Below are 26,142 nucleotides of genomic sequence, written 5' to 3'. Positions count from 1 at the left end.
TTTGGCTCTAATAAACCAATCTCGAGTCTGACGGTGAAACTAATGCAATCCTTTGTTCAGATTCAAGATTTCATGATGATGGCCTATCTTTTCGAAGCACGCACAATCCTTTCACGCCGTTTTACGCACATGTTTTCTGTATAATCATATGATGAATGTGTGTTCCGAACAATATGTACAGTTTTTCATGTCCCAAATCCTCAAAGCATAACATTGTGGCCCGGACAATGAAAATGTCCCTTTAGAGCGTCCCTTTATAAAAGCACAGGGTAATGCCAACATTGATGTTCACATCTCAAATCGGATTATTTATGTGTTGTGTGTTTTTATAATTGTATTATCCAGTCCGTATGCTGGTCTCGACGGTAATTCAATAGGGAATTCAACTGGCAGCGTGACCAAAATATGTTCATAATGATCAGAATCGCACACGACCACAAAATGTTCTGCCCTCCAGCTCGGTGTAGCAGTCAGGGGTGAAAGGGCTCACTAAAGGGCCACTGAAAGTCTTGTTTATTCATCTCCCACATTCCAACGTCCCAAGTTCACGGCGTGAGGCCATGACCACAAGATGGCTAACCTTTGAGGCTACTGTTGCTGCTCTGAGGTCATGAGTCTAACTTCATGACCCCAAAAAGATTATATTTACTCATAACGTTTGAAAAATAATGACTTCCTGTGCCCCCCCCCCCCCAAAAAAAATTGAATTAATGGTCACAAGAATGTTACAACGGTAACGCCCACTATTTGAGGGGAATGAGGACTGAGCCATGCTATTAACAGGAAAAACCTGTAGGTAATATTTGCCTCTATATGTTATAGCTAGCTAGCTAGCTAGATTAGATGGCTAATCTATTTAAACTAGCTATCTAATCTAGCTAGCTAGCAAGCTAGCTAGATTAGATGGCTAATCTATTTAAAATAGCTAGCTAATCTATCTAGCTAGCTAGCTCTCTAGCTAGCCACATAGACGGATGGATGGATAAGAAAAGGGAAATGACTGGCAGGATAATGGCTGGCGCTTCGCCCAAGTTTATTTTTGTCCTCCAAGTAACTGGAAAGAATGTTTATGTTTGTGGACACAAGCCAGATCAAGTAAAGTATCTTTGTATTTATTTTAAAGTTTGTTAGAAAACCTTGCCAACTCTCGGTTCATCTGCTCCAAGTAACCTCTGCCATCTTCTTACGAGAACAAAGCTCAAGGGCAACTCCTGGTATTTCGCTTTGTTTTATATCCAATTTCTATACCGCTTATCCTCTCTTTAGCTTTACTCCCGAGGGTTTGTGGGTGAGTTGGAGCTTATCCAATCCGACTTTGGGTGAGAGATGGTGTCCAGCTCGCCCACAACCCAAACGAGGACAACTAAAGAGCTCATTTGTAAAAGCAGACATCTTGAAATTTCAGTTGCTTTGTTTTGCAGCGTGAGGAAACGACGCTTGAAACGACGCCACGATCGGCAGCCTGTTAGTAGGCGTGGCCCGATGTGTCCAAACGGCGCATTTTAAACTCAAGTGCAATGAAAACTCATATTATTTCTTATCCCTCCATATTATGCATAAATGAAATTGGGATGCACTGAAAGGTATTGAAGCGTGGTCATGGTGCTGAGAGCACAAGCACCGTGTCAATAGTTTTTCTTTGGATACTTTCCTTTCCCTTATGGCTTCAAAAAAGGAAGATGATGCCTTTGAGAGCTTTTCTCGGGGAAAGCATTAACTATAAAGTCCAGCAACTCATTTTTCCTCAAAGGAAGGTGGAAAAAAAAAAAAAAAAAGCAGTGAAACCGCTTTAGGGGGTTCAAAAGTTAGTCCAGATGGCCACCGCTTCCACTTGTATCTTTGAATTCTTGCCAAAGAAATAAAGCATCTATCACTTTCAGTTCGATTTATCAACTTCTTTTCCAAATTGCACTTGGCGCTGTCCAAGTGACGGCTTGTAACCTTTCTTTCACCGTGTTCATTATGCACGCGCACACTTTTGGTATTTCTGTCAAAGCCCTTCTGACATACTTGGTTGCAAATGTGGAAATCGTTTCCGACGCTTTTTTTTTCACGGTGTGGCCTCATACATATTGGACCCTGACCGGTGTTGGGCAGGTGACTTGCATAAAAGACTCATCGGACTACTTTGTTGCAATTGAAAGTAATACATTTTGTTGACGGAGCCGATATTCAAACGAGTCCGTCCCACATATGGTTGGTGTGGAAGGGGCATAATTAAATTGTCAGTAACATTTCTGTAAGGTCAGAATAATAAGACAAGAGTTAAATACTGTTCCAAGAGCTTCGATCGGCTCATAACGTTTGAAAAATAATGACTTCCTGTGCGCCCCCCCCCAAAAAAAATTGAATTAATGGTCACAAGAATGTTACAACGGTAACGCCCACTATTTGAGGGGAATGAGGACTGAGCCCTGCTATTAACGGGAAAAACCTGTAGGTAATATTTGCCTCTATATATTATAGCTAGCTAGCTAGCTAGCTAGATTAGATCCCCCCCCGAGAAGACATTGACGAGGAGTGCACGTGGCGGCTCGCCTTTGAGACACACGCAAACAATATATATAGTCGGGATAAAAGAAGACTAATTGCTGCACGAGCACGAAATTAAACGGGCAAATTAAATAAGTGGATGTCATTATTTCCGCGGCGCATACCTTCAAAGTGCTCCGCTGGGAATGGGACTCTCTTTATGAGCTGCGCAAAGTGCCATCGCTTTGAAAACCACGGCCATGCTTGTTGATAAAGTGAAACCATCCACTTCTAATTAAGAAGGCCTAAAGCGGAATTTTGCTCCTTTCCCCCCCCCCAAAAAAAACCTTTTCAGGTGAAGGCTTGCACGCTTTGAGTCTTATCAAATTCAATGAAAAGATTCCAGATCATGAAATTTGTTTTTGCCCGCGGGTCAAAGTCCTCAACCACATTCCCGGTGCGGAAAGTATTTGTCAAATGAGATCACAATAGTCGACAATAAATAATATGGATCGTAAACGTGTGGTACATCCGAGTATTTTTCTTGCTCAGTTCGGCGAAATGCAATTCTGATGCCTGAGCACCCATCAATATAAAGGCCCACTTGGTATCGCTGCTTGGTATCGTATCATCTTGCCAAAATGAATTGCCATTTTCCAGAGGTGATCAAAAAACGGACAAAAAAAATTGAGCTGTCGAACATTATCCGGAACCAAAACGTACTTTGTCACGCTACCTGGAAAGTTTGGGGAAAAAAAGCAGCTTCAACCCTAAAAGTAAAAAAAAAAAAAAAATGAATGGATTCAATTGAACAGGAAGTCCAGCATTTTGTTCTGGGCCAGCAATTTTAGGAGGAATCCATAAATGTCAACCAAAATGGCGACACTAAACAGCCAAAGTTTTTTGGCCATGCTGGCTGCTGATGATCATTTTGAGAAATTGCCATGAAAAAAAAAACATTTTAAAAGATGTAAGTGGTGCTTTCAGCTTTCATGCTGGTTGCATGAAAGAAACACTTCCATAAAATATGAATATTTCACATCATGTCGCACAATTTAATTAACTCACGGGCAATTTGATACAAGATTTTACATTTTAATGAATCAATTCCCACTTTAATTATATGTGAAATGAGCTCGATTTATATTTTAGCACAAACCCCTCCAGACGAAAACATACTTAGGTTACACAATGCGCACATTATCTTCTAAATGGGTATGTGGCAGTGTTCAGAATTAAATTGAACATCCAAACCCGAGTCAACAAACATTGCCGCTATGGTATTACAGATAAAAACTTTTCACCTTGGTTTTATCAAAAATACACTTTCACATGTGATTTGGGAGATTTCAAGTGCGTTTTAATTTTTTTTTTTGCACAAGTGCAGCCACGTGACCCTATAGCCTGACTATATGAAGAAAATGGGAGATTGCTGCGACATGTCCGCTACTTCAACAGCCAGTACTTGCCAGAAATCCCTGCAGCTCATCCGATGTTGCTGGCATCCTCTTGCCAGCCTCCCTGAACCTTCTCACATCTTTTCATCCATTTTGGAATGCACACCCACGTTGTTGAGCTATCGCTGCTATATTATAGCTATTGCTACATTTCACGCCTTGTAAATTCTTTTGCACACTCACCCGGGAGGATGAGATCCCTCCTAAAGCGCTTTGCGTAACATTGCGAGTGCTATAAAATGCGACGACGGAACTATCAGGAAAAGCAGCTGAACTTTATTTGGGGTCCATTAGTTGGTGGCAGGTGTGCGGCGAATCCTATTTTACATTTGATTGGTCGCATCCTAAACACGGTCACATCCCCAAACGCTCATCTGTTGTTTATTTTTAGTCCCCCGACCTCTCTTTTGTTTTCAACTCCGTTTTGCAGTCTGTCGGTCACAAAAATGGCGGGAATTTTTTTGAAAAGGTCTAATTTCTCATACCGCAAAAACCTGGCACTTGAACAGAGCTGTGTAGACGTTTCCATCATCCATGGTAGCTGTTGATTGAATTCACTATGGCCACTTGGAATTGCCCTCATAGTTGTATCAGTAGAATTGTACACATCCCGGAGTGGCATATTTGATTCATACGGTATTTATCTAGCGCGTTCGGCCCCCAACATTGTATTGACTGTACATTGCCTTGGAACGAGGTTCATTTTTCATATCGGGATTTTTGAGAACGGCCTTTCAGATTCCGAGAATTTCCCCCGCTTCTTTAGTTTTCTTCTCTTTGCAACGCCCTTGACGCAAATATCCAAACGGCGGCGCGTGAACTCTCACTTGAACTGTGGAATGCAATTGAAATACACGACCGTCAAGTCTGTCATCAACAGCCCGGTTAGCGAACGCAGACAAAGAACAAGGCAGGCACTTGAGAAGCAAAGCTTTGGATGCCATTGAGTGAGAGGCAACTTTATTCTTTCCGATGACAAAAGCAACTCTCTGATTATTTTTTATTTTTTTGAAGAGGACAAATAATCTCTGCATTCCAAGGAGAAAGGCCGATGGCGGGTGTCAAAGCGAAGAAAACGCGGCTTTTGAGAATCTCCGGCTGCTCGTAATCATCTCGGTAAACTGGGCTAAATCAAAAGAAGCAATCACTCTGTTCACATACTTGACCGCGGATTACACGGCGCTCCGTCGTTGACTTCAATTGTATTTGGCGGCCCCCGTAATTACTGGCAATATCGCTTCGGAGCCTCAAAGACAAAAAGCGCTGGGGCGTTAAACGTAGTTATTTCGATTGCGTGTTGAAAGCAACGCCGCGATTGTCGCTCTACCGTGCGGCGTGGTCCTGAAATTGCCAACTTTTTTTTTTTTTTTAATACCCAAGAGAAATCTTTCATTCTATGGAGACACCATTTATATTCAAAACTCAAAACTCTCTCTCTATATCTCAAAACTCACTAGCTTAATTCTTGTTCTGCTAGCTCCAGAAAAAAAAAAACTACTGGAATATTCCACAGATCTCAAAAATAAACTGTTGCAAAATTGCGAACTTTTTTTTTTTTTAATACCCAAGAGAAATCTTTCATTCTACGGAGACACCATTTATATTCAAAACTCAAAACTCTCTCTCTATATCTCAAAACTCACTAACTTAATTCTTGTTCTGCTAGCTCCAGAAAAAAAACTACTGGAACATTCCACAGAACTCAAAAATAAACAGTTGCAGGGATTTCTGGCATAGACAATTCGATACTGTACGCACCCCACCGGCCCCTTCCCCCAAATAAATAAATAAACTGCAATGTAGCAGGGAGGCTCGAGCTAAATCACAATATAGAGCGAGGGGGGGGGGGGGCAGATACGGTCATACCTCCAAGTTGCCCCTGGGTAAGGTTTACGCACAATGCGTCACCGTGTTGCATTTGGAAAAGACAAAATGGAGTCTGCCCAAGGCGTCACACAATGTCTCATGACCCCCCCCCCCCCCTCCACCCGCCCGATGGTTTTTGTTTACCTTGCAGATGAAGCTTGCTCTCGGGGCTCTGCAGCAGGACGGAGCTGACCGAATCCAGATTGTCGTAGCTGCTGCATCCCAACGGGCCCGTGCGCGTCTCCGTCACCTGCCGCCAGACAAAAGAGATTTTTTTTGGGGGGGTGTAGTGACAGATTTGTCCGCGTTGACTGGCTTCCCACGTGTAAGAAAATCTCCGGGACGACTGAGAACACCTCCATTTAAGATCGAAGAAAGACAAACGCGTTGCGTGACATTAAACTGCTAGCGACGAGCTCGAATTCGCCGCTAAGAATGGGCCTAAAAACACTTTTATGGTGGCCCCCAACGGACATTTTTCTCGAATAAAAAGCCCACTCCCGTGCCAGAGCGACAACGTATCGCAACGGCTCCCAAAGCCAGACGCTGAACTGCCATCGAGTGGAAATAATGGAGCTCTTTCCGATGTGAAGTGGCTGTTTTTGATGTACGACTTTCAACTTTTGGCAGCGGGGGCAGCCGGTCCTTCAAAACATACGAAAGGGGAAATGGAGCGAATGGCTCCTGCCTTATTGAGAAGTCCCAAATAGCACCTTTGAAAGATTAGAAAGGAAATAAATATATGTCATCCTAGGGGTAAAATGCCTCCTGCCTCACAATTTTGCCAAGCATTTCAGATGTCGAAATGTGAATATATCGCAAAAATATCATATTTACGAGATACCAGCAATAGGAAAGTGGATAAGAGTCTGGCGACATCAATGCACGAGTGTCATTTGCATTTTTCTTTGGCTTTTATCTCAGACGCCTTTCCAGTGATGGCAAAGAGGATTCATGTCATGATAACCATAGAACATGAAATGCAAGGCGTTCATAATTGGCCTCGTCTTTGTCCCGTCTGCTACAATAATACAAGAAGAAGAAAAAAAAAAGACAGCAAGTCAAAAAGAAGGGTGGCCCGGTAGTCCAGTGGTTAGCACGTCGGCTTCACAGTGCAGAGGTACCGGGTTCGATTCCAGCTCCGGCCTCCCTGTGTGGAGTTTGCATGTTCTCCCCGGGTCTGCGTGGGTTTTCTCCGGGTGCTCCGGTCTCCTCCCACATTCCAAAAACATGCGTGGCAGGCTGATTGAACACTCTAAATTGTCCCTAGGTGTGAGTGTGAGCGTGGTTGGTTGTTCGTCTCTGTGTGCCCTGCGATTGGCTGGCAACCGATTCAGGGTGTCCCCTGCCTACTGCCCGGAGACAGCTGGGATAGGCTCCAGCATCCCCCGCGACCCTAGTGAGGATCAAGCGGTTCGGAAGATGAATGAATGAATGAAAGTCAAAAACAATAACAATGCACGACATCAAGTCAATCTCGAAAAACCGCGCGGAATTGACCCCTCCCACAATGTTGGCTCTACAGCCGTACCTTCGTTTTGGTGACAATCAAGGTTTTTTATTTTTTTCTTTTTAAATAAAATGCCATGAGCAAAAGTTTGAAAGGAGTTGATCACGATGGGCTTTTTTTTCCCTATTTTTCATGCCGATAGTGCACCAGATGGCGTGCTGACATGCGAGAAATTAGACAGATGTATTTCTTCGCCGACGAATCAGGTCATTAAGGGGCGAAAACGCCACAAAAAAAAGGAAAAGAAAAACAGTGATTGGGATGAACATAAATAAAGACTGCATCCCGGCGTCCGACCGTCGTAAAAGGAGAGCGTTGTTATATTTAATTACTTTTACTGGTACGGGAATGTCTGAACACATTGCGGTAAACGGCTCATCTCGCCGAGCTCCATTGGCAACCAAACACATCGCGGAAATGGAACACCTGTCTATTGTTGCTTTGCGCCATCAAACATCCTCAACTACCCTCCTTGCTGGGGATTTTTTATCACCAGTCAGTCCGACCCTTGAGAAAATCATCGCGTAGCAAAACAGAAAGGGATGAATTGAAACCTATCAAGTCCATCAAATGCATCGCTACAACATTTTTAATTTTTTATTTTTTATTTTAGCATTTCTTGTCCTGCAAAAAGTAATTATTCGTCCCTCGTCGCCCGCTTCCATCAGTAGACTGAGACATGTTTACACTCCTTGTCACAGGCACACACAGAAACACACACAGACACACACACACACAGCAGCGCTAATAGATGTGCATAAACATGAGCACAGTCATACACAGATTTATGGATTAAAGTGCGGCCTTGATAATCTGCGCAACTTTTAGGAGAGCTCCAGTCTGCGCCTCACTTCCTCTCTTGAGCACACAGCAGCAGATTATGAAAATGTGGAGTCGAACGTAATAATAAAAATAATAAAATACAAGGAGCAATCAAACAACTGAAGTGGGCCTTAGGGGGGGGGGGGGCGGCGGAGGATTTGGATTATTAAGCGGAACACAACAGTGGAATCCCACTGGGCCATCATCCCCCTCCCCACACACACACACACCATGCCCCCCCCCCCCTACCCCACCCAACTATATCAAAGCCCGTCGTTAGACGGAAAGCAGAGTTCTGGAACAGCCTGGATAATTGTCATCTGTCATCGCGAAAATGATCTTCACGCTGTAAATAAGAGGATGCACAGGAGATCTAAAGTTTGCTCCGTAGTGAAGTGGCAAGATAAATAGCGCGTGTCGTATCCCCCAACTTGACAAATAACCATGAATGCTAAATTCATTCCGGCATGGTGCAAAAGTCTCAAGCCAAGATGTGCTATTTTTTTTATAAGGACCCTGTCAAAGTAGGGTCCTTATAGGGTCCTTATGAACATTAGTTCATCGCTGCCTACGACACTTGTTTGTATCACCACCACCAACTCCGGATATAAAATGGCATTACTGCAGTTGCCTGGGATATATTTGTCTTTGTCGCGCCATTGCTTCACGCCGCGACGTTGCATTACTGCGACCGTCCTCTCCCCCCGCGTGATATATGTCTCGCTCGCACAGATCCCTTCATGAAATTGCGCAACGACCGCAAACGTTTTCTGTTCGCGGCGATCCGTGTTAGCCATTAGCCGTTAGCCGTTAGCCGTTAGCTTCACGATACGGCACCGCGCGACCTCAATCGTCACGAGACGACAACACCCCACGCCGGCCGCTTTCATCTTGAGTACGATATTTATTTATGAGCTTTTTTTTTTCCTCTGCACGGAAAAATTCTCCATCACGCTTTACTGCGATACGGATGTTTATGATCTTATTCTACTGCTTAGGTACTTTTAAAAATTTAGCTTTGATGGCCATTGTGTCAGCGGCTACTGAAAGGCACGGCGCCATATCAAACCGGAAGTGTATCCGCAAATGTGTACAAAGGCTGATTTTGTTCAGAAAAGAACGTTTGGAATTTTCTGATTACCCACATATAAAATTATCCTGCAATAAGAAAGCAAATTGGTGTCACTATTTGATTAGAGTTGACCTATTTTGACCCCTTCTAATGAGGACACAACATGCACTGTATCTACAAACTGATGTCAAATTTTCAAATTTTTTTTTTTTTACTCTCCCCGCACACACTGGCCTATTCAACTCATTCGCTCGACCTTTCCTGCGTGCATACTTTTAATTAGACACCAATTAAAAATCTCATTAGGCTCTTCAGCAGCTTGACAGCAAATCGTGAATCTGTAATAGTTGCGGGAGGTAAACTGCGAGCTCGCGTCAGATCGCAACAAGGCGGAGATTCTCGGGTACTCTCTGCGGCGACGCGACGTTGTTTTGACAACCCAAAGAGTCGTGGAGCGGCTCGGCGCGTTTATTTAAGGGCGTGGCACGTGGGTGTTATTTGTTTATTTATTTATTTCCAAATTACTGAGCAATCTAAAGTGTTGAAAATGGCTCGCTCTCCATGATGCTGTCAAAATGGCTGAACAAACATGCACTTTTGGGGCTCTCCTGAAAAGGGATTTTGAAGATGGAGGGTTTCCGCCCAACGCCGGCGACGTATCGGTTCGTACGTACAGTATAATTTGTATTATTTATTGTCAAATGTAAAAAAAAACAAAAAACTGATGAAATTCTGTTCACTCAAGACAAGACGTGGGCGCTGTGGTCACATGAAACCAAATTTGAGCTATTAGCCATATGTATTCATTCATTCATTCATCTTCCGAGCCGCTTGATCCTCACTAGGGTCGCGGGGGGTGCTGGAGCCTATCCCAGCTGACTTCGGGCAGTAGGCGGGGGACACCCTGAATGGGTTGCCAGCCAATCGCAGGGCACACAGAAACGAACAACCATCCACGCCCACATTCAAACCTACGGACAATTTAGAGTGTTCAATCAGCCTGCCATGCATATTTTTTGAATGTGGGAGGAAACCGGAGCACCCGGAGAAAACCCACGCAGGCCCGGGGAGAACATGCAAACTCCACACAGGGAGGCCGGAGCTGGAATCGAACCCGGCACCTCTGCACTCTGAAGCCGACGTGCTAGCCACTGGACTACCGGGCCGCCCATATATATATATATATATATATATATATATATATATATATGTGTGTGTATATATATATGTGTGTATATATATACATGTGTGTGTGTGTGTGAAAACCTTTTACATGTACAGTATATCCATTCTTTCTCCCTAGCTACAGTATCATTTCCCATTTTCTACACTTTTTTTTGGGGGGGGGGGCTAATTGCGTAAAAGCAGCTGTTGCAGTCGCACACACACGCTCGCGTTGTTCCTGCTCTCCACCGCCCACGCAGCAGGAGCATTAGTGGGAGAAAAAAAAAAGCATATCGAGCAGCGGTGTAAATCAATCCGCGGCGGCTGCGTGCATAGGTGACCTTGTGAGCGGTGCACCCCAAAGCACCTCCTGGCAGCCGTGCGCAAATCTCCCGCCCGAATGCATTAACGCATCTGAGGGTTCTTCCAACGTGTCCTCTTGGCCGTGATAACGTGCGGGTGAGCGGGAGCCGACATATTATTTCTGATGCACTTCCAGCGCGGGAAAGCACTTCGAAATGCAAAAAGTGATATTTACTTTTCATTAAAATACTCGGTTGGGTGTCTTATTGTTGTCGCTAAATGATGGGCCCTCGCTAGTGGAGTCCGGGGCGGTGCAGCCACCCGCACACAAACAACGTGACGTCATTTATTCCCATCGGTGAGAAATGATATTCCTCACAGTGGGAAGGTGCTTTTGATTTATTTCATGGTCGCACAGGTAAAGCACGTTTTTTTTTTTGTTTCTCATCTTCTATCGATGATGTCACTCTCTGGGGGAACGTTTACTCTTCTGCGCTTTAGAGTACTATATAAATATGAATATCGTCGCTGTCCTGTGAAAAACACCTCTGTCCATTTTGGTCGTTTTTAAATACACACTGAAACGCGGACACTCTGTTAACGTCAAAATTTTAAGTGACAACATGTTGACTAGCGGCCCGGTAGCCCAGTGGTTAGCATGTGGGCTTCACAGTGCAGAGGTACAGGGTTCGATTCCAGCTCCGGCCTCCCTGTGTGGAGTTTGCATGTTGTCCCCTGCGTGGGTTTTCTCCGGGTGCTCCGGTTTCCTCCCAAACAGGCTGATTGAACACTCTAAATTGTCCCTAGGTGTGAGTGTGAGTGCGAATGGTTGTTCGTTTCTGTGTGCCCTGCGATTGGCTGGCAACCGATTCAGGGTGTCCCCCGCCTACAGCCCGAAGACAGCTGGGATAGGCTCCAGCACCCCCCGCGACCCTAGTGAGGATCAAGCGGCTCGTTGTTACGTTGTTACGTTGATGGCAGCTTTACACTCGCGTAAGATTAAAGCGCAAAGTGTTTCCACCTGAACGTCACTCAGGTGACTTTCTTCATTTTCAGATTGGCTTGAATTTAATTTTTATACAATTGGAGACGGATGTGCTGTCATCCTAATATCGTGGCCCGTTCATTTACTCATCTGCACATCGTATCGGCTGTCCTTTTTAACTTTCAGCTTTACAAATGCCACATCTGCTGTACAGGGTTGTTTTTCCTCTATTTGGTTGTTTTTTTTTAGACTTGATTTTGGTTGTTGCTGTTGGTCCCTATTTATTTTGAGAGTAGGCAATTTCTTTTTCTCATCCCACCAATGGGGTAAATCTTTTGTTTTGTCTTGTAGGACATACAGCGGAGGAGCAGTGAATGTTTGTTTAAAGTGATGAGCTTTCTGGAAACTGCGGTAAATAACGCAGCACCTGCAGGCAGCGAGGAGACGTATGCGTCTTGGATTTTGATTAACGTTCGCTTGACGGTTAAAACCTCCGCGGATAGGCACAGCCAGCGGTGCTTGATGTATCCTCTCTATCACTTTGCACTTTTACTGGCAAGCAATTGGATAAGGTTGACACACACACACAGACACACTCACACACACACACACTAAGGCCGGTAAGATTTGAGATTTGCCACAAGAGGGTTTCACTTCATAAACGCTTCTCACATTTTCGCTCAACTTTGTAATATCCTGTAATGACTTTGGCGGGATTCAAACAATTGTGGCAAGTGCAGCGCAGCCGCAATAACATTCCAAAAGTATTGCTTGTATTTTCATTTTCTTTTTTTTTTTCTCCCCACAGAAAGAGCTTAATGAGAAAGCACCTGCACAGATGTCTGCTAATAAGCGACTGATTGTTATGCCCCGCAGGCTGTCCTCATGCTTTGTCATGCCGCGTCATAATATTGCCTCATCCACAATTTTAGGATTGAAAGATTCTTCAAGAGAACACACAGGGTGGTTAGGGGGGTGGGGGGGACACAACAATTTGATTACATTTTCCACCGATTGATCATGGGGAAAATCAACAATAAATTAAACAACTAATTGATATTTTGGAGCGACAGCCAATCAATTGAGCGGAATGATTCTACCCATGGATGAGGTCGCTCATCGTCCCACATCGCCCGCTGATTTTTTTATTTTTTTTTATTTTAAAAATTGCATTATTAAAATGCAATCCAGATTCTCAAAATATCTTCATGTATCTCCCGGGACCAATGCGACGTATATCCTCCATTTTTGTCAGATGGCCATTGCAGTACCAAGACTGACCCATGAGAGGCACCATGGTGCCAGAGGGCATCCAGTCTTGCAGAGAAAAACAAAGAAACAAAAAACATGACTGCAAGGCGTGTTCCTAGTACTGTGATTTGAGACTATTTTCTTGTATTGTGGAAATGAAAGTATATATTCAAGTATTTTCAGAAATAAATGATACATTTTATGCTTTTAACTGTTCTTTGTCAGACTTTAACAACTCCTAATGCTCTTTTTTGACAACACAATCCAATAACTATTTTTATGTTCTTCACACCTCAAATGAAGGGTTAATTAAGAGCATGTCTGCTGGTCCATGTGAATTACGACGTCAATTTACTGTGACTGATTCAAGAAGTGGGAAATTAATTAATTCCATACAATTGACTGAATTCTTACTGAGCAGTTCATGGCTTACTATGGCCCGCCCAACATCTACTAGCAGTGGTGTGATTTTTTTCTACGTTAGTAAGTTACACACATTCGTCATCCGACAGCAACAATACATTCCATGTTTTACTTCCTGATAAATTTGGTAAATACGCTACGCTTGGGTTCTGAGATGAAGCACCGATCCATCATCAGACTCGCTTGTGCATTCTTAGGCTGCCAGCCAACAAGAAAGCTGGCGGCAAACCATCAGTGACCATCTTGCTGAAGGGGGATTGTGCAGTCACCAGCTTGTGTCCGACCATCGGCGGCAATGTGCATTCATTTCCAAACGAGAGCATCTGCTGTCTTCGACATCAGATGGTAGGAGTTGATGAATTTACATCAGCTTCTGTGTTCCGTTCAATTTATAGCACGACAAACTCAGAGTACAAAAAAAAAACGTTAAAATACTTCTGTTCAGGAGATGGACCTAGAATCCAGTCAGAACAAAGCATTTTAATGATGATTTAATCATTGGTCATAAAATATTATGTTCTTATGCTAAGGGTGTTAACACTTGATTCGTTCAAACAAAATACTAGCTCTTGTCTTGATGATGTTTGCTCATCTGGGGGGGAAAAAAAAACCCTGCATATAAGAACTCACTCAGAAGCGCCCCATGGAAAGTATGAAAATAAAATTGCCCTCGACATTAATCTCACCAAAATTGGGTAGACTAGGTAGTCCGTTGTAAAAGGATACCTCAAAATCACCCGAGGGCTTCTGCACAAATGGGGTTTGACCAAAATAAAGCATATAGCTTTGCTTTTGCGATCGCGCGCCGTCCCAGCGGAAGAAAATCGACTGGCTTCAACCGGCTTCCGCGTCGACAGGAAACGTCTCCCGCATTTTGGCCGTATTGACACATGCTTTTCATCCTGATTGTAAGTTTGCACTGCAAAGCAGCTCCAGAGCCACACTGAATCAATATTGGAGGAGCAAAGCCCTTGTTCCCCGTGTTTATAGATCGGCGGGCTGGACTTTGCTTCCCTCCTGCACATTTCGCATCACTTTCGCTCTTGTCTGCGACCTGAGCGGAAAACAGCTATTCCTGTCACCGTTATTCACCGTCGAGTGGTTTTTATAAGGCACATAAACGGAGATTAAATTTGGGTTATGTTATGTCTGCAATAATATAGTTGGCTATGCGTGTTTTATATTCATGCAATGCTCGCACACCGTGATCTGATGCAAAGTGCATTTGTCTCCTTTCTTGAGGGTTGTTGGAAAGGGGGGGGGGAGTGTTATAATTTATCTATGGTTCAAAGGCCCATTTACTCTACTATAAATCACATGTGGTTTGATTATATTGGTCAATGTGTAATAAGGCAACTGTTAATAAATTGTTTAAACGTCCATTTTTTATTTTTTTTGGGGGGGTGGGGGCAAAATTTGCAAAAGGTTCCGTTGCAGTCGCATCATACCCAAATCAATTTAGGATTCATAAATTATTCACATCCTCCCACACAACGCCGGGGTCCAGATCATAAAAACCAAGCCATTTTCAAAACAAGTCTGCCTTGAAACGAGGCTCCACAGCGTATCTCTGGCGGTGAAAATATTTGCCAATTTAAAAGGAATCTCCTGTAAAATCAAACTGAGCGGTGAATTCTGCCAACCAGTCTAAATGTGTCTTCCTGGCACTCTCTCGAGAGTGAAAGTAGAAGACAAAACACAACCATAAGGAGCTGCTGTGTTCGGCACACGGTCGTGTTTTGTCTCTCTGCGCAGAAAATCGGCATCGCTGCTACATTAGCGGCCCGGTTGTCCAGTGGTTAGCACGTCGGCTTCACAGTACAGAGGTACCGGGTTCGATTCCAGATCCGGCCTCCCTGTGTGGAGTTTGCATGTTCTCCCCGGGCCTGCGTGGGTTTTCTCCGGGTGCTCCGGTTTCCTCCCACATTCCAAAAACATGCGAGGCAGGCTGATTGAACACTCTAAATTGTCCCTAGGTGTGAGTGTGAGTGCGAATGGTTGTTCGTTTCTGTGTGCCCTGCGATTGGCTGGCAACCGATTCAGGGTGTCCCCCGCCTACTGCCCGGAGACGGCTGGGATGGGCTCCAGCACCCCCCGCGACCCTAGTGAGGATCAAGCGGTACAGAAGATGAATGAATGAATGCTACATTAGCCTGCTAGGGCTACAAATGAGTCATTATGTCGCAGCAGATGTGATGATATCTGGGGGTCTTAATGTGCCGTCTCGTAAATCGTAGCTCTACGACCTCGAGCAGTTGTTCCTCAAAAAAAAAGAAAAAAAATCAGACGAGTCTCACCTTCGTGACATACGCCGCACGCAGACAAGCGCACCGTCCACTCCGCGTCTTGTCTAAGAGCCATGCTAGCCTTCCCTCGACACCGCTCCCAGTCTTGCCTTCTTCCCTCAGAAACTGACTCAGCAATTCGCTGTCAGGTTTGCTTCATTTGGCCACGCTCGACTCGTCGCTACCTGCACTCTCATCTGCCACGGCGGCTTAATCCTCTTGTCACTCACCGGCCCCCGAAAAAAAAGATAAGGACGTGAATGAAAGGGCAGGGATGAGTCGTTGAAGAGGAAGCTTACAGTGCGGTGGCACACTAAACGACTGTTGGCATAACAAAGCCAAGCGGTCCCGAGAGAAAAAACGAGAAATTTCAACTCTTTGTCGTGAACGCAACAGTCTGAAGTGCACAGCGACCTTTTTTTTTTTTTTTTTTTAAGCACGTTAGCAAGCTTTTCCGAAAGGGTACAACTGCGGTGGTTGAGGCGTGCCAAGGGCAAAACGTGTACTGCGAATGTACAGATCATTCACCGATGGGAAGCTCAGCGAGGGCGTGAAGAAAAATCCCCGGAAAACAATTTTGTGTCGCACGACTCAACTCGAAAATTCTGCATGAAAAAGTGTCAAGGACCCCAAGCCACCTAATTTTAGCGCAGTTAATTGTGGGCGGAGCATGCCGCCACGGCCGTGAAAATGCCTGTGCGAAGGTCTTCATCGCTGTTTGTAACTTTCGCTAGCCTCGAGGGACTCAAATAAGTCCCCCCGCCTCAAAAAAAAAAGTTAACTGTCATTTCAGATACCTTTTAGGAATTTTGGAGCCCACCCCCGTGCGGTTAACCGAAATATATCTGTGCTCCAAACGACTTGTTTCGCTGATCACTTTGGTGCGGACAAAAACAACTTGGCATTCGAATCACCTTCTGTGCTAACTAAAGTTCGAAGCAAACTAAAACGCATTAAAAATTGAACATGCAGATGAAGTACGAAGCCTGCTATTACCGAGCTCATTGGAATGAGTATTCATACATACATACATCTTCCGAGCCGCTTGATCCTCACGAGGGTCGCGGGGGGTGCTGGAGCCTATCCCAGCTGTCTTCGGGCAGTAGGCGGGGGACACCCTGAATCGGTTGCCAGCCAATCGCAGGGCACACATAGACGAACAACCATCCGCACTCACACTCACACCTCGGGACAATTTAGAGCGTCCAATCAGCCTGCCATGCATGTTTTTGGAATGTGGGAGGAAACCGGAGCACCCGGAGAAAACCCACACAAGCCCGGGGAGAACATGCAAACTCCACACAGGGAGGCCGCAGCTGGAATCGAACCCGGTACCTCTGCACTGTGAAGCCGACGTGCTAACCACTGGACTACCCGGCTGCCCGTTCATTGGAATGAGATAACCAAAATATGCTGTCGAAGCTGGAAAGAGACCATCCAGCCTCACGAAAGGTTTGATCATTCCTGCGAGCTCTTGTCATTTTGACCACATTGCACAGGGATGAGTGATTTCAAGCCGATGTTCAGTTATTTTTTCTTTTTTTTGTTCTCCAGCATGCCATTTGACCCAGCGTTGGTGATTCATACATTTCAAGTGATTTACATTCGCAGAGGGCGATTACAAGTAGCGAGAAGTTCGACATTTCATTTTCTCTGTGGTTGTTAAGTCTATTTCGAGTTTCATTCCGTCTAAGAATTACGTGACTGCGGGACTCTGCAAAGCCAAATAAGTCAAAATAATTTGGAGCGCCAGGGCTTGAAATAAACAGCTTGTTGTACAGCGCTGGTGCGGGCCGTGTAATTCCATCGAGCGATGATTGCTTTCACTTTAAAAATAAAGAGGGGGGGAAAAAAGCGCAAAGTTTCTCCCTGCCTCAACTAAATTACTATGAAACTAATTCATACTTTGGGACACATTTTGAATCAAGGTGAATTATGTGACAATGAGAAAAATTCACATTGGCTTTGGCCAACTTGACGATTGTTTGCGGTCAAAGAAGCACCGAAAGCCACCCTTACGGAATAATTTATCATAGCGCGATGACACAAGGAACTTTAATACTCACGGTATTGCTTTTCAAAATATAAAAAAATAAATAACCAAACTACGCGCCGGCAAGGTCATTGAAGAGAGGCGGCCTGTTGTTCTGGGGCCCCCGGGCAGTATTATTTATTCAACATATAGCTGCATGCATTGCACGACAGTCATTTCCTCACAGTAGCCCGCTACCTGGAAAAAGCGCATTACGTACGTGTGGCATGGTAGGGTTGATGCCGGGGGGCAATAAGTTAACAACGTGTTATTTGTTCCCTCCTGTCTTGAAATTTGAGAAATCATGCAATAACATGGAGCGTATTTTACGCTCTGGAAATGCCAGTATAGCATCTATATATTCATTCATTTTTTTCATTCATCTTCCGTACCGCTTGATCCTCACTAGGGTCGCGGGGGGTGCTGGAGCCCATCCCAGCCGTCTCCGTGCAGTAGGCGGGGGACACCCTGAATCGGTTGCCAGCCAATCGCAGGGCACACAGAAACAAACAACCATTCGCACTCACATTCACACCTAGGGACAATTTAGAGTGTTCAATCAGCCTGCCACGCATGTTTTTTGGAATGTGGGAGGAAACCGGAGCACCCGGAGAAAACCCACGCAGGCCTGGGGAGAACATGCAAACTCCACACAGGGAGGCCGGAGCTGGAATCGAACCCGGTACCTCTGCACTGTGAAGCCCACGTGCTAACCACTGGACTACCGGGCCGCCCTCAAATTTAAACAGCATTCCCTATTTTTTTTTTTTTTTATGAATGAGCAACCAACCTTGATGGCATTGGTGGAGATTTGGATCTCGTGCAGCTTCCTCATTGTGCCGTCGCGGTCGATGAAGTAGGAGGAGGCCAGCTGGTGGAGGGCTTCCACGTTCTGAGTGGCGTTGGCCAGCTTCCTGTCCAGCTTGTTTTTGGCCAGGTACATTGTGAGCGCCTCCTCCCCTGTCAGGGAATATATAACGTTAGTTAAAAGCAAGCGTGTGGATTTTTACACGGCGTGGCTCAGGCGGCGCAAATGAGTTTTTTTTGTACGGTATCCCGGGGCGGACCTGGGTATCACAATCCAAGCACATAAAGATGAGGCTACTTTAAATCAAGCCGTGGTTTCTGAACATGATCGATGTGATTTGCCATTTGTACTTTTTGATGCTTTTAAGAAACCATAAGAAAAAACTTTATTAGTCTCACAATGGAGAAATTCCCAATTCACAGCAGCAAAGTTATGAAAGGAAGAAGTAGAACAACAAAATATCGGAGCTGCTGTAAAGACAGCCACTCCCGCTAGATTTTCATTCTATTATACATTACATTTTCAGTCAATGTTTCGACCTTGGTCACTGACTCTCATCAACTTCAGGGCGGGAGGAAATGCGATTTCCGCAGCTGATGAACGAGTCAATGGAAAAAAAAAAACACTCTGCCATCTCTGTGAGAGTCATTCCACTCATGCTTATCTCTGAAAGCCAAAAACTAAACTACAGGCAACATTTAGCTGGAGAAACCAGATGCCCCATTTTTCCAGGAACAAACTCGTCTACGTGTTTGCCGCTTTATCCCCAGTTGGCATCTCCACAATTGCCAGAAAGGGCCCGGCTTTACTCTGTTCAGATGGAATTACTTCTGTGAAAGGACTAGCGTCCATACAGGGAAGGCCGTCTATGCATGCGCGAGAACAATGCTAGGACGGAAATAACAAGTCAACTGAATGCATCACCGATGTACAAATCACATGAAAGGAACTGGGCATAAGGAGCGTGTACTGCCTGCCTTGCTCGTTAGACCCATACATTGTGTGCACCGTGTACAATGTACCCACATTACTGTCGCGCCACAAGCTGCTATTTATGCTGGGGCCACATAGGGTCGGGGGGGGGGGGTCATTCAGCACATTCTTCTTGGCAAATTTCTTCTTTACGAGTCCAAGGTTAGATGCGTCTCGCTGCCATAATGAAAAAGTGATTTCAGCGCGCTAAACGTGACCGATTCGTCATCTCCTTGATAAAGAAAGAAAAGCGCACAGAGTGAAAAGACGTCAGGGCGCGGAGTGGCCTTGTTCTTCTCGCCTATTGGTGATTTGCAGCCTATCAAATGCACCTGACGAGCGGCATCCTTTGTCAAACTTAAACTTTCGATAATACTTTGCATTTACTGAGATAGAAGACGGGAGTGTGGGAGGGGGGGGTTCAAACAGCTGAAATAAGCTAACACTTCATCATTTGATTATGCTCACGAATAAAAGTCACTGCGCCTTCGATTTCGTCTTGGCGAGCGTGATGACAAAAATGTTTCAACTAACATTTCGAATTCACCCCACGAGGTCAGCTGGGCTTTTTTTCTCTACCCAAGATTAAAGGGGGGGGGGGGGTGTTACCTGATACAAAGATGTGTGGGGGGAGGTGAAAAAATAGTTCATTCATTCATCTTCCGAGCCGCTTGATCCTCACTAGGGTCGCGGGGGGTGCTGGAGCCTATCCCAGCTGTCTCCGGGCAGTAGGCGGGGGACACCCTGAATCGGTTGCCAGCTAATCGCAGGGCACACATAGACGAACAACCATCCACGCTCACACTCACAACTAGGGACAATTTAGAGCGTCCAATCAGCCTGCCACGCATGTTTTTTGGAATGTGGGAGGAAACCGGAGCACCCGGAGAAAACCCACGCAGGCCCGGGGAGAACATACAAACTCCACACAGGGAGGCCGGAGCTGGAATCGAACCCGGTACCTCTGCACTGTGAAGCTGACGTGCTAACCACTGGACTACCGGGCAGAATATCTGGCTGAATTTACCTGAAAAGAAAAAAGGCCGCACACCAACGACATCACCACAACGGGGGTGTGAAATGTGAACGCACCGAGCCGTAACACGTCCAAATATTTACCCGCCGTGCGGCAATGGCTGGTGATTTGCATGTCATACATTTGTTTGTTGACACATTCTCAAAAGGTTTGCGCTTTGCTCATTCCATAAAACATCCTGTTTATCCACATCTCATTCTGACGAGCGCGAGGAGTAAACGCAGACAAACAGCCCCCGGCCGCAATCCCGCGGGCTCACGTGACCTCCCCCTCTTTCCAAGATTGCGGTTCAACAAAAAAGGCAAATGCCGCGGTCGGATTGGAGAGCGTCACGCGCGCTCACATCCACGGCGCCCTTGAATGCTTTATTTGCCCGCGAGCGATAAATGTGAATTGGTCACTTAAACTTGCGGAGATGAGCAGTCTGGTGCGCCCGGTTGGAGTACAAAATCTCCTTGCCCCCCCTCGAGGTCCTGCTGAGTTACTGAAATGGACTGCGCGCAGACTGTTAATTGAGCCAAATTGGAGTTTCTTCTCCCCTCCCGCGAAAAAAGCTAAAAAGCAAAAAGTTGCAGCGCGCGAACCGCTTTTTGCAAGCTCCTCCTCCTCACATCCCCACAAAATCCGTTCCACCGCGTTCCCGCAAAACAACCCCCCCCGCCGCCCCAGCTGAGCCATTTCAAGAAACTATTTCTGCCAGCGTGCCACTGAGCACAGAGGACCGTCGCCAACGAAAGCGCCTCGGATCCAATCATAGGTTGCGCGTTTACGAGAGGGAAGTGGAATGAGCTCTCGCTTTTCGCTCTCTTTTCCCCTCAGCCGAAATCTATATTGTGCTGCTTGTTCACGCTAAAGGAGTAATCTACTTGACAACCCGCTCATTCTGTTCAACAGGTTCGGCGCTCTGAATCAATCACTTGCATTTAACTTCCACTGGGCGACCTGTCAGATAAATGCCCCCCGTCCCTCCCTGAACCCCCCCTTTTTATTCCTAGCAGCCCTTATGTTGTGCCGCCTTTTGCCTTACCGTCACTTCCTGGAACATTTTGTACAACATCAAAAAGAAACCATAGTGAGTAGACGGCATAATGACTGATATACGAGAGCTCTATAATGACTTCAGCGTAGATGGTGGCTACTTATTCTGGCGAGATGGGGGGGGGGGGGCGTCCATTAGTCAGGATGCGGCCGTTGTGTACAATATTCCTCGCACGGTAGGTACATCACGATGCGTCTCTCTTCAAAGTGGAGTTTAACGGGCAGACAAAAGGAAAGGAGGAACGGAGTAGCTGCGGGAATATGACGTGGATGCGCGGCACATTGCGGAGCGAACGCATTTCAGCATCTCGACGCTCAAGGTCTCCGCAAATCGCAAAATGTCATCTTGATAACTGACGGCATGACGTCACGCTTCAATTCATCTGCAAGAATATTGATGTGATTCAGCGCTATTGTTTTTTTGTTTTTTTTTTGTAGCAATGGCCAAAGTAGTGAGCTATTTAGATCGATGAGTAGGTGGATGGCAGACCCGGCAACTAATTGGGTCATGGCGTCAACGAAACTATGAATTTGATGAAATATGGTACATCTGAAACAACTTTAGCACAATAGCCGACCCGCCCTCCACAGTAAATTTGATGGCGCTAGCAGACCCTCGCATTTATATATACCGGCACAGTTGGGCAGTAAATCCCTTGCCATCCAAAATGCTCCGCGTGGTTTGGAGCACAGGAAAAGAGCGCCGTAAAATACGCTGCGAGCTTCTACTCTCCGCCGCTTAAGGGTGTACAACCAGAGTGAAGTGTGGGACATTTAACGTTGGGCCGCTTTCGTAGTTTTGAAATGCTGAAATTCTTAATGGTTTCACCGCTCGAAGGAGCGGCCGTCAAAGGCCACCGTGGTCTCTCTTTCAGTGGAAACAGTGAAGCATCCAATTGAACCTTCGCTTCGGGTCAGATCAAGTCCAAACGTACCAATAAAGTAGAAACACTAAGTAATTCATGAGTTTTTGATCAACTGTCATTCATCCGATACAGCAAGGACTGACTTTCAAATTGAATTTGTTCCCCGACCAAACTGGTGAATTAATTCATCCATCCATCCATTTTCTGAACCGCTTAATCCTCACTAGGGTCGCGGGGGGTGCTGGAGCCTATCCCAGCCGTCTTCGGGCATTAGGCGGGGGACACCCTGGATCAGTTGCCAGCCAATCGCAGGGCACACAGAGACGAACAACCATCCACGCTCACATTCACACCTAGGGACAATTTAGAGCGTCCAATCAGCCTGCCATGCATGTTTTTTTTTTTTTTGGAATGTGGGAGGAAACCGGAGCACCCGGAGAAAACCCACGCAGGCCCGGGGAGAACATGCAAACTCCACTCATCTGTTCCAGCCCTTTGTGACCTGATTTGAATGAAGAAAGGCAGTGTGAAAACAAAACAAAACCTAATGTAGCTTTTTGCGAGTGTACTCATTTTGTATTTGTGTGTCGGATTGATTTATCGACAGCTCAAAGTGAATCTGCCGTTATGGTTCTTTTTTTTTTCACCATTTTGGTTCAAAAACAAAAGCAAAAAAAAAAAATTTAATTGTCACTCGAACAAGTTGGAGTAGTCATTTTAGAACTTTGTATTCAGCGATTGCTATGGTGTAATCGGGTAACTACATCACACAATAGTTGGTCGTCTATCGATTTCTATTTGCTTATATTGAGCTTTATGTCATTGCCAATTCATGCTAATGAGAATCTGTTCCCAATGGCCTTACCTTGAGAAAAGCTCAATAAAAAAAAAATGAAAAGGAGCCGCCTCACTGTGAGGAAAACAACCCATGCTGTCCGGCAGTCTGTGCACTTCAGACTCATATTTTTTTTCGACTTGCAGCTCGAGCACAATAATCATTAAAAAAAAAAAAAACGAAATAGTTTGAGGTCAAAATTTAGCAGATAAAAGTTAAAGCGTGATGGCAAATATATCTCACGTAGCAATGGAACAAAATGTAAATGTCACATTTTGTACAGAAAAGGGATAATGGTGTATCATCTCTGTAGGGGGGGGTGGTGAGAAAAAGACAGCAAAGTGCCATTTGACGGATAGAAACGATCATTAAGTAAATATGCCGCATTTGCGCGCAAGAATGTCAATCGATACAACCGTTCTTCTCTTTCCATTTGGTTCCACTCAAATGGGCCGACCAACTAATGGCACTCTTTACACTTGACCAGTGAAATTTAAGTTGCCTGTGAAAATTCACTTCTTCCCCACCCCGGCGTATAATAATGACTCTTGAGAGCATAAAAGTGTAGGTGGCCGGGCGGAGAATTAGCCTCTTCTTCTTGATTACTAGCCTGCTGAGCACCTTTATTGTCCTCTCTAACGTTGTTTCTTTAATGGCAAATCCCAAGAGTGAGATTGGAACAAGTGTATCGATCTGCGACTTGGGACAAAATGGCCGCAAGGTTAAAAGACAATAGACGGGGAAAAAAAGCTAACGTTGGAATGAATCGGAATGTGGTTTTTTTTTCCCAAGCCTGATATTGTATGGCCAAAATATAGCGGCGCTTAGCTCACAAGATAGCATTTCCTCAAATGATGAATAACGTGAAATATGCGCGACGCCAGTTTGCATGTTCTCCCCGGGCCTGCGTGGGTTTTCTCCGGGTGCTCCGGTTTCCTCCCACATTCCAAAGACATGCGTGGCAGGCTGATTGAACACTCTAAATTGTCCCTATGTGTAAGTGTGAGCGTGGTTGGTTGTTCGTCTCTGTGTGCCCTGCGATTGGCTGGCAACCGATTCAGGGTGTCCCCCGCCTACTGCCCGGAGACAGCTGGGATAGGCTCCAGCACCCCCCGCGACCCTCGTGAGGATCAAGCGGCTCGGACGATGAATGAATGAATGAATGCGCGACGCCGTCTTACCTCCCAACGTAGCCGAGATGAGAATGTGGGTGCCATATTTTTTGATGATGGTGTGGATGAACTGCTGCGTGGTCGGTCTGCGGCCCAACAGGCGGACGCTGCGCTGGAACTCGGGCATGAGCGGCACGGGGTTCCGGATCAGGTCCCGCCTCTCGATCGCTGTATTCCTCACCTTCCAACGTGCAAATTCCCTGCGACACAACAAAAAAACGACGGCAGACGTGACTTCCGATGGTTTTGGCCTTGGTCCATAGATGTTGACTTGTTAGTCAACTTGAGTAAGAGTAGTGCTAAAATATAGTTGAGTTGAGTTGAGAAAGTCAGACTGAGCGCGGCTTGAAGCCAATCGTAATGATTTTTTTTTGTCAGCAAATAGAAGATGATGGTTCCCCATTAAAAAAAAAACCAACACAATACTGCAAACGGTGAACAGCGACTATGCAGACTTTCACCGAATGAATTCCAAACAACCAAGCTTTGAAAACCTTGCACCCTTGGCGCTCGCTTAGTTCAAACAGTCAAAGAATTCCAAACATTTGATGTTCAGAATCCGTTCGCAAAAGGTCAAAGCGGTGCATCAGCCATTTTCATTTCTTCTCGGCTAAGTTTAAAATGTTCCACTTTTGCTATCACTCTTTGCTGAACTTTCCCTTAAGCTGACAACAATCACATTTGACAGCAGCGAAAAACATACAAATGTATCTGGCATATTGAGCTTACAAAATATTTGCGTGGGAGCTTTGGCGGCGTTTACTCATGAGAGCGCTGAGACGCGCGTCAAAGAAACAAGAGATAAAAAAAAAAATCTCCGTTACGCCGTGGCAGAGCACCTATAAGCCCGAGGATAAAGGTGCCAGGTTTTCTACAGCTGTCTGCCATGTTGAAGCGCTAAAGCAGACGCACTGTCATTGAGTCAATAGCTCGCGTCTGCCACATTCGGGAACGAAAACGTCTCAGCGTGATTAGGCATTCAGGTAAGAAGCCGCCATTGGATGGAGCATTATCTGGCTGCAGAATGTGTAAAATGACACACACCGCCGGCATTTCTCATTCCCGCAAAAGTGAGCGGTTGCTCGAATTTTTAGGATTGTGTATTTTGTGTCATCTCCCCAATGCCCAATTCCGACGACAAACTTGAACTTGTTCTTAAAATGAATGCCAACCAAATACTACTTGTTGCCTTTTGAAAATATATAAAATACAAACATCACATGCAACTCATTATTTCCTTCTACTTACATATGCCGCTCGGTGTGTGTGTGTGTGCTTTTTGTGCGGGAACAAGACGTGACTAATTAAATGCACGGCAGCGCTCTCCATTAGCATAGCGAAAAAGGACCGGAGAGATTCAAAGAAATAAAAAAAAAAAAAAAAGGCATGCTGTGACCAGCATAATGTGAAAAGACGTACGGGAATACATAAAACAAAGGCAAAAAGGAAACAAGAATAATGAAAAAAAAAAATTCACAAAGCATGAACCACTGCTGCTGATCACGCCTTCAATTGCGTTTGATTTGCAGCCGCGCTTTTCTCCGTTCTTAACGTCCTACTCACAAAGGAGATCGCCCTCATGACATACAAATGCAAACACGCCCACAAAAGCTTGGCAGCAGATTGCAAATTTGCCCTGATTTCCCCAGCTTGTTGCAAAGTATAAACGTTGGCTTGGCACCAAGAGCACGCGTGGCAGAAGAACGACAATCAGGAAGTAAGGGTTGACATATTTCCAAACGCAAGCTAGCTTGATTTTCCCGACTGAGGAAG

At 45.3% G+C, this 26,142-nt stretch overlaps 1 protein-coding gene and 3 long non-coding RNA genes across 7 annotated transcripts in view; 1 reads left to right on the top strand and 3 right to left on the bottom strand.

The window, feature by feature from the left end:
- Positions 1–26,142, top strand: part of LOC127590901 (uncharacterized) — a 203,720-nt gene that overhangs the window by 109,233 nt on the left and 68,345 nt on the right. The gene's annotated exons all lie outside the window — the stretch shown is intronic.
- brinp1 (bone morphogenetic protein/retinoic acid inducible neural-specific 1) overlaps positions 1–26,142 on the bottom strand; it is a 96,395-nt gene that overhangs the window by 21,335 nt on the left and 48,918 nt on the right. For both annotated transcript variants that reach the window (XM_052050436.1, XM_052050434.1), the window contains 3 exons: positions 24,379–24,569; positions 18,433–18,602; positions 5,940–6,045 (listed from right to left, as the gene is read on the bottom strand). In XM_052050436.1, the coding sequence (XP_051906396.1) occupies positions 5,940–6,045; positions 18,433–18,602; positions 24,379–24,569 (467 nt within the window). The remainder of the gene's footprint in view (positions 1–5,939; positions 6,046–18,432; positions 18,603–24,378; positions 24,570–26,142) is intronic.
- LOC127590903 (uncharacterized) overlaps positions 1–26,142 on the bottom strand; it is a 355,000-nt gene that overhangs the window by 281,851 nt on the left and 47,007 nt on the right. The gene's annotated exons all lie outside the window — the stretch shown is intronic.
- LOC127590904 (uncharacterized) lies at positions 1,686–5,905 on the bottom strand. Its single transcript, XR_007959791.1, has 2 exons — positions 5,573–5,905; positions 1,686–5,357 (listed from the first exon to the last, which is right to left on the bottom strand). It is a non-coding gene; the product is annotated as an uncharacterized LOC127590904 (long non-coding RNA).

Source organism: Hippocampus zosterae, chromosome 18 (assembly GCF_025434085.1).
Source record: "Hippocampus zosterae strain Florida chromosome 18, ASM2543408v3, whole genome shotgun sequence".
Lineage (NCBI taxonomy): Eukaryota > Metazoa > Chordata > Actinopteri > Syngnathiformes > Syngnathidae > Hippocampus > Hippocampus zosterae.
The sequence above is the reverse complement of the archived record's forward strand: the minus strand, read 5'-3'. Positions and strand labels throughout refer to the sequence as shown.